At 44.4% G+C, this 14,070-nt stretch overlaps 1 protein-coding gene across 2 annotated transcripts in view; it reads left to right on the forward strand.

The window, feature by feature from the left end:
- The window catches only part of LOC100878350 (uncharacterized), a 61,381-nt gene extending 48,853 nt beyond the window's left edge, over positions 1–12,528 (forward strand). Inside the window, exons 3-5 of one of the 2 annotated variants that reach the window (XM_076533510.1) lie at positions 9,711–9,895; positions 9,972–10,103; positions 10,439–10,579. In XM_076533510.1, coding sequence (XP_076389625.1) covers positions 9,711–9,895; positions 9,972–10,100 — 314 coding nt within the window. In that variant the 3' untranslated portion in view covers positions 10,101–10,103; positions 10,439–10,579. Of the gene's footprint in view, positions 1–9,710; positions 9,896–9,971; positions 10,104–10,438 lie in introns of both variants that reach the window. The other variant, XM_076533509.1, reaches the window with a different exon arrangement.
- The last annotated feature ends 1,542 nt before the right edge of the window (positions 12,529–14,070 follow it).

Raw genomic sequence — 14,070 nt, forward strand, 5'->3', positions numbered from 1 at the left:
TACATTCCTCGAATCTTTCGACCGGTTCCACGCGAATTTCACCGAGCGACGCTTCCTCCGAGTGGAATTCCGACCAGTGATAAATTGCAAAATTAACCGTGATCTTTTGCTTCTCTCTGCGTGGATGTTCGTCCGACGACGGGACGTTTCTTTCTCCGGGACAAGCGTCGATAGAAAACAAAGCTCGACGAGTGGAGGGAAAACGCGAACGAGGCCAGACGCGTTTCCAAGTGCCTCGGGGAGGATCGTGGGTGTAAAGGGAAGGCGTGGGTGCCGCTGCCATTATGTACCTGACATCGTGACGAGCTAGCGCGAGCCTCGGGGAATCGGTAGTTGCTTGGAAACCAACGAAGAAGCAACCTAGAATAAAAGCAACGAGCGTTTCCAAGCCTTTGGCAACAGCTAGTTGCTTTTCAAAAGGCAACGCGCTTCGTTGCTTAACCGGTAACTGCTAGGCCGGTTATTTTATCGCCAGCACGATGCGGTGGCGCCCATCGGACACCGCGCAAACTTCTACAAATTTACGAAGGAGATAAAACTATTATTTCTTCCCGTTCTCGATCGAGAATCTATGGACTCGGTGAAAGGATGGCGAACACGGAGGTCGTTGTTTCTATTAGAAACTCGATTCGATAATTGATTGCGATGGAGGCCGGTGTAAGCGCGGTCGATCTACGAATTAGCCCTTGAATGGCCACCTTAATTTCGCGGCCCTTTGTGCCGATCGGCGTTCGCTGACAGCTCGCTTCTATCCATTGTTGTTGTTCGGCATAGTCATGCCATCAAATTGCTTTCGTCTTTGCTGCTCTCTCGCTGCCGATTCCTCGCCGTCTAGATAACATACAGTCAACGCGGCGAGAGTCATCGTTTGATCGCGGCGTTTCTTCGTGATTACTTAACACGACCCGTAAATTAACCAAGTTACGTCGATTACTTTCGCGCGTTCGAGATAATCTTAATTACACGGAGTGGATTAGCTCGTGAACTTTTGTACTTCCCTCTTTCTCCCTTCAGAGTTACTCGGAATACCCTCTTTGTACACGGAGTACATAGGGGATCCCAAGATTAGTCGAAGCTTTAAGAGTTGCTACAAGAAATTAACTGATAGAACGAATGATAAATGGATTATGACAAAAGCTTACAGAATGAAGTTGTACTAAAAAGTCTATTCACTGATACTCTAAAAGTTTCACATTTCTTTCAATGTCTATAAACGAGCAAGCAAAACTTATGCAACTTACAAATTAATTGAAAAGCTAGTATTATGTGAATCGTATCTGTAAAATTTTTACTTGCAACGATGGAAGTCTCGTTAATTCTTAATCTTTCTCCGTCCTCGTTCTATTAAATCAATAGGAGAAAACTGGTTCCACGGAAGATGTACCCATTTACTTTTATACCGACAAAACGATCGTTCGACGTCGCATGGATTGGTCGTAGCCAGGTCAATCGGATGACGCGACTAGAACTCAAGAATCACGGTGACCCGTTAATTTGTAGGTTGCACGACGATGTTGCGTCGTTGCACGCGTGCGAATATATACGTCGGTAGGTCGTGGCGAACAGTTCCAGGCCGCATTCCGTGGCTGTGATCGCGCAAAAACGTTGAAACGTTCGTCCGTTTAACTTCTTACCGTGTTAAACGCGCGTGTACGCGATACTGATGCGATCACGATGCGGATAAACGAGGCATGCGATGCCCATGGAAAAGTACAACCGAGTCGTTTCGAGTCGCTTAACAAATTGTACTCGAACATCGGTAATCGATTCGAACGGTCGCCTTCGTTTCAACGGGGTTAATCGGCTAACGCGTTGTAATCGTAATTATATTGCTTTAGTTCTAATTGCGTCGTCATAGTTTTTGATATATTTAAAACTCCACGGTTTCACGAATTTTACCTGCGAAAAAGGGTCCGAATCTTGAAAATTGTCGCGGAATTAACCGAGACCGAAGGCGTGGATCTTCGATCGGCCGAAAAAACTCGAGAATCTTTTCAGCGAGCGGCGAACCGGTCGCCGGTGTAACGTTAATTAATCCTTGGCACAGGATTACGAGAACCGGCATGACTCGGGACGATCGTTATCCGTCGCACGACACGGAGCGTAAGAATCGTTAATCAATATCCCGGATACCGTGTTCCGCGCGAAAACATTAGCTCTTGTTGAGCTTTGAATACATTTTACCGACTCTACTCTCTCCGCTTCGATTGTGTATATCAAATTCAACTTAACGCGGTTGCCATTACGTAAACCGTATATGTTCAATTTTAATGTTTACCTTAATACCTGTTGCAGACTAGAAAGTAACGAAATCTTTATACCAGACAAGCTATCGCGTAATTGTGTACCTTTTAGCCCGATAAAATCGTAATTGGTTATAACGCAGCAGGGTCTATCGATTGTTAATTATCGATTAACTGGGAGAACGTTCGAAAAGTTTCACAAATGGAATTCCACGATATAATTGTGGTCATCTGCTGAATAGCCAACGATCTTCAATAAAACACGGGGGGTTAGCGAGAAGGTTAATGAACGGAAGTCCGACTCGTGGACCACCGATTCGAGTACTTTTGTTCGTACACTCCCTGCAAATAATGATCTACGATCGTGGCTTATCCGATAGATAGGGTTAAACATTGGAGCATTTTCACGGCACGGCACGGCACGGCGTGGCGTATCGGCGTCGCGAGATATCGAGCTGCGATCGCGTCAGTCGATACCGCTCGAGCAGCTGCGGCATTTGCATATACGAGTACGCTCGTTGACAATTCGCGTCAACGTCGAAAGGCCAAGCGATCTCGCAACTCGTACACGTGCTCGCGGCTGCAGCGAAATTCTTTGGGTCAGGTGAAATTCCTACGCGTACGCGTGAAATTAATCTATTACGATTGCTCGACTCGATCAAATATCAGTTACAAAGCCGGCTGGGAATACGGTGTCGACACGCGTTCGATCGTTTACAGACTTCGCATTTTTCCGCTCGCCTATCGGTTCGATCTGTAAAACACGCGTGTATACGTTCGAAAGTGTAAAAAGATTTCGCTAAACGGCTTAAATGCTACAGAGACGGAAAGGTCCGATCGACAATGTCGCTTAATGGTTATCGCGAACGAGTATTGCCCGGAGCGATTCGAATCTCGCCAACTGCTTCGAAACAGGTTGAACGGAGGCTGAGCCGTGGAAAGCTTGATTTATGCGTCCTTATCTGAGAACAACTAAAATTACGCGCGATCTGTCATTCGGCGAACAAATTAAGACGCTGCGGCCAAGTGACCGTTATCACTGGCCGACCGTGCTCCGCGTTTCGAGATAAGCGAATCTCCTGCTATCCTAATCGGTCTACCAAACTTCCATTAAATTTTATTACGGGAATTTGTATTCTCGCGACCACGTAGACGTACGGAAGCGAAAAGTTGTCTAGCCGAGAAAACGGTGGGTCTGATCAGTTACGGTATAATCTCCTTCCTGTACGGGCACCTTGATCTTCTAAAGATCGCTATTGCTTCGTATCCCGTTAACCGCGATCCGAGATTTGCATATCGGAAGAATTGAACTCTGTTAACCAAATTAGTCGAAACTAGCAGAAACTGATATTTCCCATAAATTCAATCGAATGTTCTACCACGTTGAGTTACCGATCGCTAAACTCTCGTGTAATCCTTTTTGTACGCTTTTAACGCAACCTTACGACCGATAAAGATCTCGATCGCTGCTGGAACGCCCACCAATAATCGCATGCAAATCGTTCTTAACGCTTACGCGCGTGCCCGTGAAAAACTGGTACGCAAAGAGATTTACGAGCAAATTTGCTTGGATCAACAACGTCGTCTCGAGGAGACGATCGAACGGTGATAGCGAGAAGAAAAAACGGGACGCGGAGTGAAAGTGGTACATTAGTCGTAAGTCTCGCGAGTCGTTTCTAATTCCGAAGGTAGAAAGAACGAGGAAGAGAGAGACTGGATAAATATCGCTGACAACAGGTACATTTGCAAGACGATAGCTTTCTGATGAATGTACTGCCATGGACGATCAAGACTGCTCGAATGACGCGAGATATTATCTTTCGTCTGTCCCAAGAATCTCGAGACATCGTACATCGAATACACTTTAATTCTTTACGATTCGAAGAAGATCTAAAGTCTTAAATTTCGAATCGTCGAACATTCGAATCCTCTCCGAAGGGCTTTTCGAGTCAGAAATTCCCAAAGTTTTGGCGAACCACGGACTATCGAACGATCAAACGTTTTATGACACCAGGAATTAATTATCCTTCCCAGGAAGGCGTGTTCCTTTCGAACTTTCCAAACGAGTCGTTTAATCGGGAATCGGTTAGATCGTGATGCAAAAGGGGGAGGTTTTTTTTCAACCTGGGATAACGTTGCGCACCGTGCACGTGCGTTAATTGCATTCCACAGGAAGAACCTGGGACTTCCGGGACTCCTACGCTGAACTCTTGTAACTTTAACAAGATAAATACTGTAGGTACGGCTGTTGTTTGGAGCTTTTTAGGAAGATACCCCGCGCAAGTGATCCGAAACCGATTACAACATTCGTTCGAACGGCGAACAAGTTATTTCTCTCTGTGTTCCAGGATTTAAAAATGTAGAAGCAATAAAATCGTACGAGTGCCACGCTCGTGAGAAACGGTTCATAAATTACACATATTCATGAAATATATTTATTCGTACAAACTCGTACTTTCCAAAGCTCGCGCTGGCATTCGACCTTTTGCACCAATCGTAGATCCCGTCAAATGTTAGAAACACACCCAACAAAAGCGAAACGTTCTGAAACTACTCGGGAATAATTTGTCGGCCATAGAAGCAGTGCTCGCGAATCTTTCGATCGCGAGGATTCTACGAATCGTGCGACTGTTATCGAACGATATGTCCTTCGGATCATCGTTATCTCGATGCGTTAACTAGCGAGCATTGACACGCTCCTCGCAGAAAAATCCGATAAACCCCTTTAGCGAGAATCTGCACCGAAGATCTTGTACACAAACGTATCGAGTAACCGGAGCGAAAGGATATATGTATTGGTGTTCGTGTAAACAGTCGGATCGTTGCAACGGAAAGGGAGCCTTCGAGACGAGCTGCCAAAACGTATGTCGGCCCACGCTTCGCTCTCGATCTGTCCCTACAAGTGCAAACAATCAACAGACAAAACACTTCGTGTTTCCTACGCTCGAGCTACTGGTACGAGACCGGAAGGAATTCCTGGGAAGAAATAGTAACGTCCTCGGTGAAAGGTCTCGATATCTGCTTCTATTGATTGCAAATCGTTCCACTATGCTTTCCTATCGATTTCATAGATCCGTAAAGTATGAACCAGCGATCGAATCGTCGAAACATTTTTGTCCGCGCGGAACGGAACCTCCCATGGTAAAGAAAGCAATATTTGCATGCGAAAATACGGACTACGCGACTGGCAAGAAAAGCACGCCGCACGTTTATCAAACCTATCGCGGGATCAATCGACCGCCCACAAGATACTTTCGAACGAGATCGTATCGGTTGGACGTCTCATCGAGAAAGTCCCTAGCGACCAAGGTAGAATCAGAAACGTCGTGCTTTACGTTCTCCTCGATGCGAAAGAATCGGTTTATGCCGTAAGTTTCTTCTCCAAACCTCTTGGGAACCGTTCGTCGAGCATGCTTGGCAACGCGATCGTTGCTTTCGTAACGAAACGAGACTCCGTGTCTCGTCGGGTCGCTTACGAATCGCTAATCGAGTCACGGAACACGCTTTGAATCCCGAAAATTACAAGAAACAACGGTGTAGGGCAAAGAAGTCAGACGGAATACATGGTTCACCGATCGTCGGGCTCGAGTACACGTGATTTCGTGGTTGCTTCTTGTGTTTCATTCACGAGTGGGTGCCCCCCGAGCGAGATACGGTGAATTTTAATGAGCCACTCGGTCAGCTGCTCGATGCTACCCGCAGGAAAATAATCCACGAAGAAATTGAATTCCAGCGTGCGTTCCTGCGCCAAATTCCGACGATCACTCCTCGTGCATTTCTATCGAGCGTTTTTCGACAATTTCGAAACATTCGCTGTTGCACTTTCGTCTTTTTTCCTGACCAGACATCGACCAACGACACTTTGTACCGATTTCTACACGTACATACATTCTGCATCACTCCTGTTTCGCAAATTAGTTCGGTCACAACTTACTCCGTTTCGTGACCAACATTTTATGTTAAAAATTTCACGTTCGCGTGTTCAATCCCCCGAGATCGATAGCGAACGAAAAACCCACACTGCACCCGAATATGCATAACCCTTATCCGCGCGAAGGCGCCCGCAGGTCCCTTAGTGAATTGCAACGTTAAAAACTGGTCCAGGTTCGAAAGGGAAATGCGATGTCGAGAGCAAAGGTTCGCGATGCAAAAGGTCGAACACGAACACGAATCGCCTTCGGGGACAGGTTCGAGCTGACTTAATACGAACCATGGGCGTGCACCGACGTTCGGCTGCCTTTCGCGAACCCGCCCGAACCGGAAGTGCATTATTCATGCTCGATTTTTCGCGAGCGACCCGTGTAAAAAGTATGCAAAAATTCAAAACAGGGCAGGAGAGCAAGCATGGACCACCCATGAGTGCTCGCGCAAAGATAAAGCGTTCGGATCAATGGCGTCGAGCCATCGCGTTTTCGTCAAATTCTTATGACTATTCTGTGGGAGAGTCAACGACGATAGAGAAATTTTCTAGTCCATCATTTTAACTGGCAAGAATCGGGGGTTCGATAGGTTAAACACGATTTAACCCCTTGTCTCGTAACGCAGAATAGTCACGCTTGCGCTGTCCGTAGCAATTTAGAGTATTTAACCCTTTGAACTCGAAAGTTTTTCTGCTACCAGGAAGTAGCTACTTCAGACTGCGATACAACTCGACGCTGTACGATTTTATACCTACTCCAAATTTCGCGTTACACGTATTTGAAGAACGATAGTTTTTTAGTTTTAAGTAGTTTGACTAGGTCGAGAAAGGCAAAGGATCAAACACGGTTTACGATTCTCCAGATTCGCGGAGGACGAGATTCCTCGTGGGATAGACCTACGTACGCCACTGTGGCATCAAATTTATGACCACGGCCAGGCTATTCGTCAGGGACGATCGCGAATCTCAATCCTGGTTGTACCGTCTTGACAGAGTGCGGTCGAGAAACAAGGAGACAGCCCACGAGGGCAGTTCGTATTACAAAGATCCGGTAAGATCTTTGCGCTTTGTGTCGACCGGCAAAATATCAGCGAAACCCACGTTACTCTTCGAAGCAATTTGTCCTGTGCGTTTATTATTCCGCCGGGTCCTATCCTTCGGAGATCGATTCTTCTGTTCCGATTTGGTTAAACTACCGATGGTGGATCGCATTAACTTTACAAATTATCGTCTCGACAAGATTCCGCGTACGGATACATTCCGCTTCGGGAATCTATGTTTAACAATTTAAATACGTACTACTCGGTGACTCGTTAACGATATTCGGAACCCTGTTTCTTGACTTGTCTCGTAATTATGTACGCAGTTTAATGGACCAGTTTGTAAACTGACCCGCGACTCTAGATTAACACTTCGACGATGGTAATAGACGTGCGTAGCAAAACACGCTAAAGCGTCAATTAACTACAAGATCCCTCGATTTTCGCGTTTAAGCTTTCAGCCGTAGCGCGTCGAAACGACCACCTATCGATGAAATGAAATACGCGTTTCTCCTTTTTTGCTCTCCTACATGTTATGCGGGGTATCATTAAAATTAAGAGAGGACAGAAACAACCTTCGTTGTAACCATTAATATAGACTTCGTATTATAAAAAATATATTAACATATTGGAAAGCTTACAACCTAGATTTCCTCGTTTAGCAGTCTATCGCATAAATTGCCCCGTATCTGTAAAATGTGTTACGATTGTAAGTGAGTTTTATTAGAAGTTAATCTGGTATCGTCGGAAAGAAACGCGAGATACGCCGATATCTCGCGTTTTACGGCGTCTCGAGCTGGAACCTTTCCAGAGATCGTACTTTTCTTCGTAACGTCAGCTTGTATACTAAATCCTCGATAAAATTGTTTTGTCAACGGGTTACGCAAACCACAACCTGCGTAAGGAGAACAGGCACGAAGCGGTGAATCATTCGATATGGCGAGGCAGGGTTTGGACACGTCTGATCGGTGTTGTCGGACGTGCCGTGGCTGGCATGTCTGTATCTACTGTGTCAGTCAACGTATCGCGCAACGATACATCACGAATACCTTTGAACTTCTCGACGATTAGCGGTTGCATAAGCATAAGCGATCGGTATCGCGGATCGTTGCTTGTCCCTCGACCTTTGATCTTCTGCCGAGGCAAAGTACCGCGCCTACCCGCGGAATCCCGTAACAAACCATGGACAACCGAGACCAATTGACGCTACCCTTGCTGCCACGATCGTGGCATTTCGTTCCGCTAGCGACCAGCCCATTGTCATCGATCTCGACCGCGATCCTAGCCTACGACCCACTTAACACGATCAATTACGCGTACGCAGCTGTTCTTCGATCTACGAGCGTGCTTATCGCCCGGCCAATTATAATTCACCGATTAGAAACGATTCGATCCGATTCGTTTCGTTCCACCTTCGTCCGCGCTTCGAAACGCTCGGTTAATTCGTATTCCATTCGCGGACAAGAACGTTTCGTTTCCTCCGCGATTTATGAGCTTTCTATCGACCATTCTCGATTCCTGTTAGATTGAAATGCGACCTATCGCTTATCAGCTCGCCGCTAAATTCCGGTCGCGTCGCTCGGTAGCCAGCAATTAGCGCAAACGAAACCAGGAATTTCTCTAGATTCCTGCTTTCGATTTACTTCGAAACCATGTATTATGTATGTACCGAGGAGCGAACGAGATAATGGGACTGCTAACAAGCTTTAAGGACGTTTTCCTTCTTTTCGATATCTTCTCTAATCGGTAATTTAGCTATTTCAACATGATCTCCAGCAAATATACCGTAAAATTGCTCCAGCGAAAGAAAGCGTGGAGCATAATAGAGAAAAACGAGCCACCATTCGCCTTGCCTGTCCATGCTCCGACTCAAATTACCCTAGCTCACGTTCGTTTCTCTCTCGCGTGTGAACCAACGAGTCCCCTATGCGACGAATGCCGACACGCTTCGTTCTCCTTGCGACGTAAAAGTGCAACAATTAACGCGAACGATTCGATCGAGCAAATACAGTTAGTTAATAAAGTACGCAATCCGTAAGAGCATGTTCCGAATCCGTGGAATCGTGACGAGCGAAGACGCGAATCGCTCGGTAAAAATAGTAACCGAGGGTAATTAGTGTCGATTGGAGGAGCTGTTACGTGTGGCCCCGCGATACGGATAACCCCTTTCCATTGAACGAGCGTCGACCAGTAAGCAACCACTTTAAAACAGAGCCAGACCAGTCGACTGGCTGCTCGACTAAGGTTAATTGAACTCAATTAAAAGCGAAGCGATACGCGTAGGCGATCGCGTTGGTTTTTCATGCGGGCCGCGATTTTCCTGTCGCGTACAATCGGAAAGCCTTTCAATCTCGAGGTGATTTATACAGGATGCTCCAGAAACGTCGTACACCGTAAGAACCGAGGATTCTATATCGAATACTTGCAACGCGTCATTTACCTATATGTATAAACTGGCTACGAGAGAAACAGCGAAATAACGACGCGTTTTTGTATTTTCGTTTGCAGACGACGAACGTAGGCGGCAGCAGCGTGGTGGAAAAGCTGTCCTTCTACAACCACACGGAATGCGAGTGCAGAGAGAAGACCGAATACGACACGACGTACGAGAAACCCTCGGAGCAGAGAGTGTACAGACATTATACGTCCTCTCCGCAACCTCAGAACATGAGAAGAGCGCATCCGAGAAAACCGTGAGTTCCCTGTCCGCGTTCGCATAAAAACGAATCATCGATCGATCGAGTTATTTGTACTTCGAAATTGGTGCAGGTGCCGATGTCCGTCGGAATTCACGCCCAGGATCACGTCCGACGGCGAGTGCCAGTGCAATTGCTACGAGACTCATCAAAATTGCATCAAGATCAGGAGGGGAAAAGGATTCTTTTCGCTAGCAGATAGATTGTGAGTATATCGTGGAATGCGATAGTCCGTGTTCTATTATTAGACCGCTGCATAACTTGAGATCGTTGCACAGAAAATACATTCGCCGAGTCAGTGAGATAAATGAAAGTAACATTAATATACCGCGCGGTTAATTACAATTTTTGCGAGACTCTCGGCGCTTTATTAAGTCGTGACAAAAATAATTGCGAGTACTCGCGAAAAATCTGAGGATCGCCGTTGACGGATCGAGCATAAGGTTACTAAAGGATCGACGAAACGTATGCAGCAGGCTAATATTAGCGATTCGAAACTTCCAAGTATGTCCCTACTGATTTTCCGCGTCCATTTCACAGATGCATACAGCACGACGAATGCGCGTTGCCCAGCTGCGAGTTTGGCGAGTATATGCGACAACAGGGTAAATGTCCTCGGAAAAAGGATAAATTCGACAAAATCGCCAATTACCATAGGACTTCGAACCACTGGTACAGGAGTTAGGACGCGAAGAAGACGACGGTATGACAAGTGCCAAAAGAGGAGCAACAAAGAGAACGAAGAACGAGGTCCAGAGTGGAGAATAATCGACGGTGCCATTTTCTTTCCGAGTGCCTTTTATCACAGACTCGATTGCACGTATACGTAACTCTCGACGAAGTTACGTATAAATATGTCCCTGCGATCTTAACGCTATATTCTAATGCCCCTCCTGTTTTTTATACTATCGTTATCGACGAGGATCGTTCGACGAGAAACCGGTGATAAATCACGAGTAGCGATAGGAATGCTTTAGTTATTAAAGTTTAGTGAAATATTTTCTTGTCGAATGCCTCGAATTTCTTTACGCGAAGGATGGAACGCGTAAATTGTCGCATTACGAATGTACGTGGTTCGAAATTCATGCTGTGCAGTATTTAAATCGTACTTTGCTCGATTTTCAAGCCATCTTAAACTTCAAAATACTCTCCGAACTACGAGACATTCGTTTCACCCCATTTTCCTTTGGAATCGACGATACGAAGTCGCGCGGGTGGTTTCAATTAACGCGATTCATCCTGTATGTTCTCGTAGAATGATCGAAAACATCATCGAGCATTCTCGGGCGAAGATCGACGTTGCACGCTAGATAGTTTAATCGCGTTCGAAACTCGTCGTGCGTAAGAACGAAACGAGCGAGAAAATTCGCGAGCGTTTATAATTTTTCCCCGATGAATATCTGGGAGTCGTAGATCTGAGCGATGGCAGTTTTACGCGGCAAGAGACGTCTCGATTACTCGTAACGTAACGAAGAAGAGCGAAACAAAGATCGGACCATGAGCCTAGTCTAAGATCCTGCCTGTGTATTCTGCGCGAGACGAAGACGCGATCGACATCGAGTGTCCTATACCAAAGCGAGAGAATTGCAAAGACGAGAAACGGTCGCGCAGAATTAATAATGTAGATCCCTTAATTGTACTCGTATTTTTTTACGTTTGCGTTCAAGTCCATGGAGAAGGTTTCTATTGGAGAGAATGAACAAACCCTTAATCGAACGACGGAGTAAGACAATCGTCTTAATCGCCACACGCTCAAACGTGTAATCGGAGGACCATCTAAGTACCGACCCGTTTAAGATCCATTCTTACTTGGCACCAAGTGGATGGGTCATAAATGGATCGTGAACATAATCGAGAGCGTATTGTGCAGACCGTGATTGTACAGATCTGTCCATCTATCGATTTCGTAGTGTTACAAATTTCTACTAATATTAGCGAGATTTAAATGTATTTTGTTCTCAATGGACCAACCGCAGGATCATCGCCCACCTGTACAGACTACTAACGAACCTCCGAAGAAATAATTCAAGTATACGAGAAAAAGAAACAGAAAGAAACGACTGGCAGAACGCGAAGTTCGAGCCGCGGCTATTTCGCACCCCTTAAACGTGTTTTGTACGCTTTTATATACTTTATCGTAGTATACACGTACGTAGTAGTCGATTTGATCGCGAAACCGATAGCTGATTCAGCATTTATAAGCCGATGAACACGTGTACGATTCGCGTATAGATCGATTTGCACTTTCGCTCTTCTGAAATTTTGGTTACGATATATTTCGAGCTTCGAGCATGGTAGAAGCGCAATTTTCAAAGTGTCAATTGCTTTTTACACGACTTCTCGTGCTGCTAAAGATCCGATTTTTCAAGTTCGATCTATACTCGAAAGTACGCGGTAAATCGAGGACGTTCGACCTACTTTTGGTGCCGAATACTTTACTGTTAATATTATACAGGACGCCACTCGACATTCAGCTTGCTGTTGTACTCGCTACCGATTCTAAGCAATAGGTATATATATATATACATACATATATATATATATAGACATAGACAGCAAATCAAACAGTAATGTTGTATAAAGAAATTCATTATTATCGTTTCAATAAAATCGCAACTTACGTTTAAGTATACCATGTAGTATTTTCTTCTATCCAGACTAAAATTCGGACTTACCAGACCACGTATTTTTACATTTAATCGAAATCAAATAAGCAAACAAGCTCTTTTTTTTCAGTATAAAATTAATATTAATGAATATATAGCATATTAATCAATAAAATCGATATTATTTAAATTAAAAAAAAAATTGAACTGGTGGCGCCATCTGTCCGGCGAACAGGTTGAACTACACACTTTTGAAACTGCACTTTAATTAGTTTCCATTTGTATCGCGAGGCGGCGCCACATGTATCGTTTCCGGTTCAATTCAATTAATATAATTAATTTTATTGGCATAATTGATTATAATATGAGTGGAAATTAACGGTCAATTTTGAACTTCGACTCCGTGGACAGTAGCAAATCGTTACAAATAGCGCAATTTATGGACAAAAAAATTGGCATCCATCCAGCGACGAAACGGGCGAACTAAACCTAAAACATAAGGGCCCGTACACGCATATAAGGAAAATAAAAAAATGAATATTTCGGCACATTGACGACGTAGTATGGTTCCTGGGGCACTTAGAAACAAATTTCTATTAGGGTTTGATGCGTTTTGATGCCTAATAAAGCCAGAAAATGAATTTTTGTCGAATTCGGTCCAAAACGGTACAGGTGGCGCCATCTAGCGGCGAGCGGCGGAACTACGAAAAACTAAAATTTCGATTTTCTCGAAAACTAGGGACTTTTCCGAAATTCTGAGATATACAAATTCTTCCTTGTCGCCTACGGAATCGAACGAATTTAATTATAGCTGGCTACGACCATTATTAAAGAAAATAGAAAAATAGCCCATTTCATGGACTAAAAAATTGCCGTCCATCTAGCGGTGAAAGTTGGAACTACAAAAATATAAAAATGCGATTTTCCCGAAAATTGGCGAACATTGAGTACTTCTGAGAGTCAGAAAGTGTTATGTGATCGCATTAGAAGCGAAATAATGCAATAAAAGTTTCCTGGAAGCTTTAATAAAGAAAATAAAAAAAATGTCATTTTATGGAGAAAATTTGTGGCGCCATCTAGCGGCGAAACTGCGAACTAAACTGAAAAAACGTATGTCCGAACACGCGTTAAGGAAAAATATAGAAGGTAATATTTCACAACTTTGACGACGTAGTATGCTTCTTTAGACATTTTAAAGCAGTTTTTGTTCAATAAGTTATACATTTTTTTGCCTATTAAGCCCAGAAAATCAATTTTTATTTGGCCCCTTTGGTACGTGTTCGGACATACGTTTTTTCAGTTTAGTTCGCAGTTTCGCCGCTAGATGGCGCCACAAATTTTCTCCATAAAATGACATTTTTTTTATTTTCTTTATTAAAGCTTCCAGGAAACTTTTATTGCATTATTTCGCTTCTAATGCGATCACATAACACTTTCTGACTCTCAGAAGTACTCAATGTTCGCCAATTTTCGGGAAAATCGCATTTTTATATTTTTGTAGTTCCAACTTCCACCGCTAGATGGACGGCAATTTTTTAGTCCACGAAATGGGCTATTTTTCTATTT

Source organism: Megachile rotundata, chromosome 7 (genome assembly GCF_050947335.1).
Source record: "Megachile rotundata isolate GNS110a chromosome 7, iyMegRotu1, whole genome shotgun sequence".
Lineage (NCBI taxonomy): Eukaryota > Metazoa > Arthropoda > Insecta > Hymenoptera > Megachilidae > Megachile > Megachile rotundata.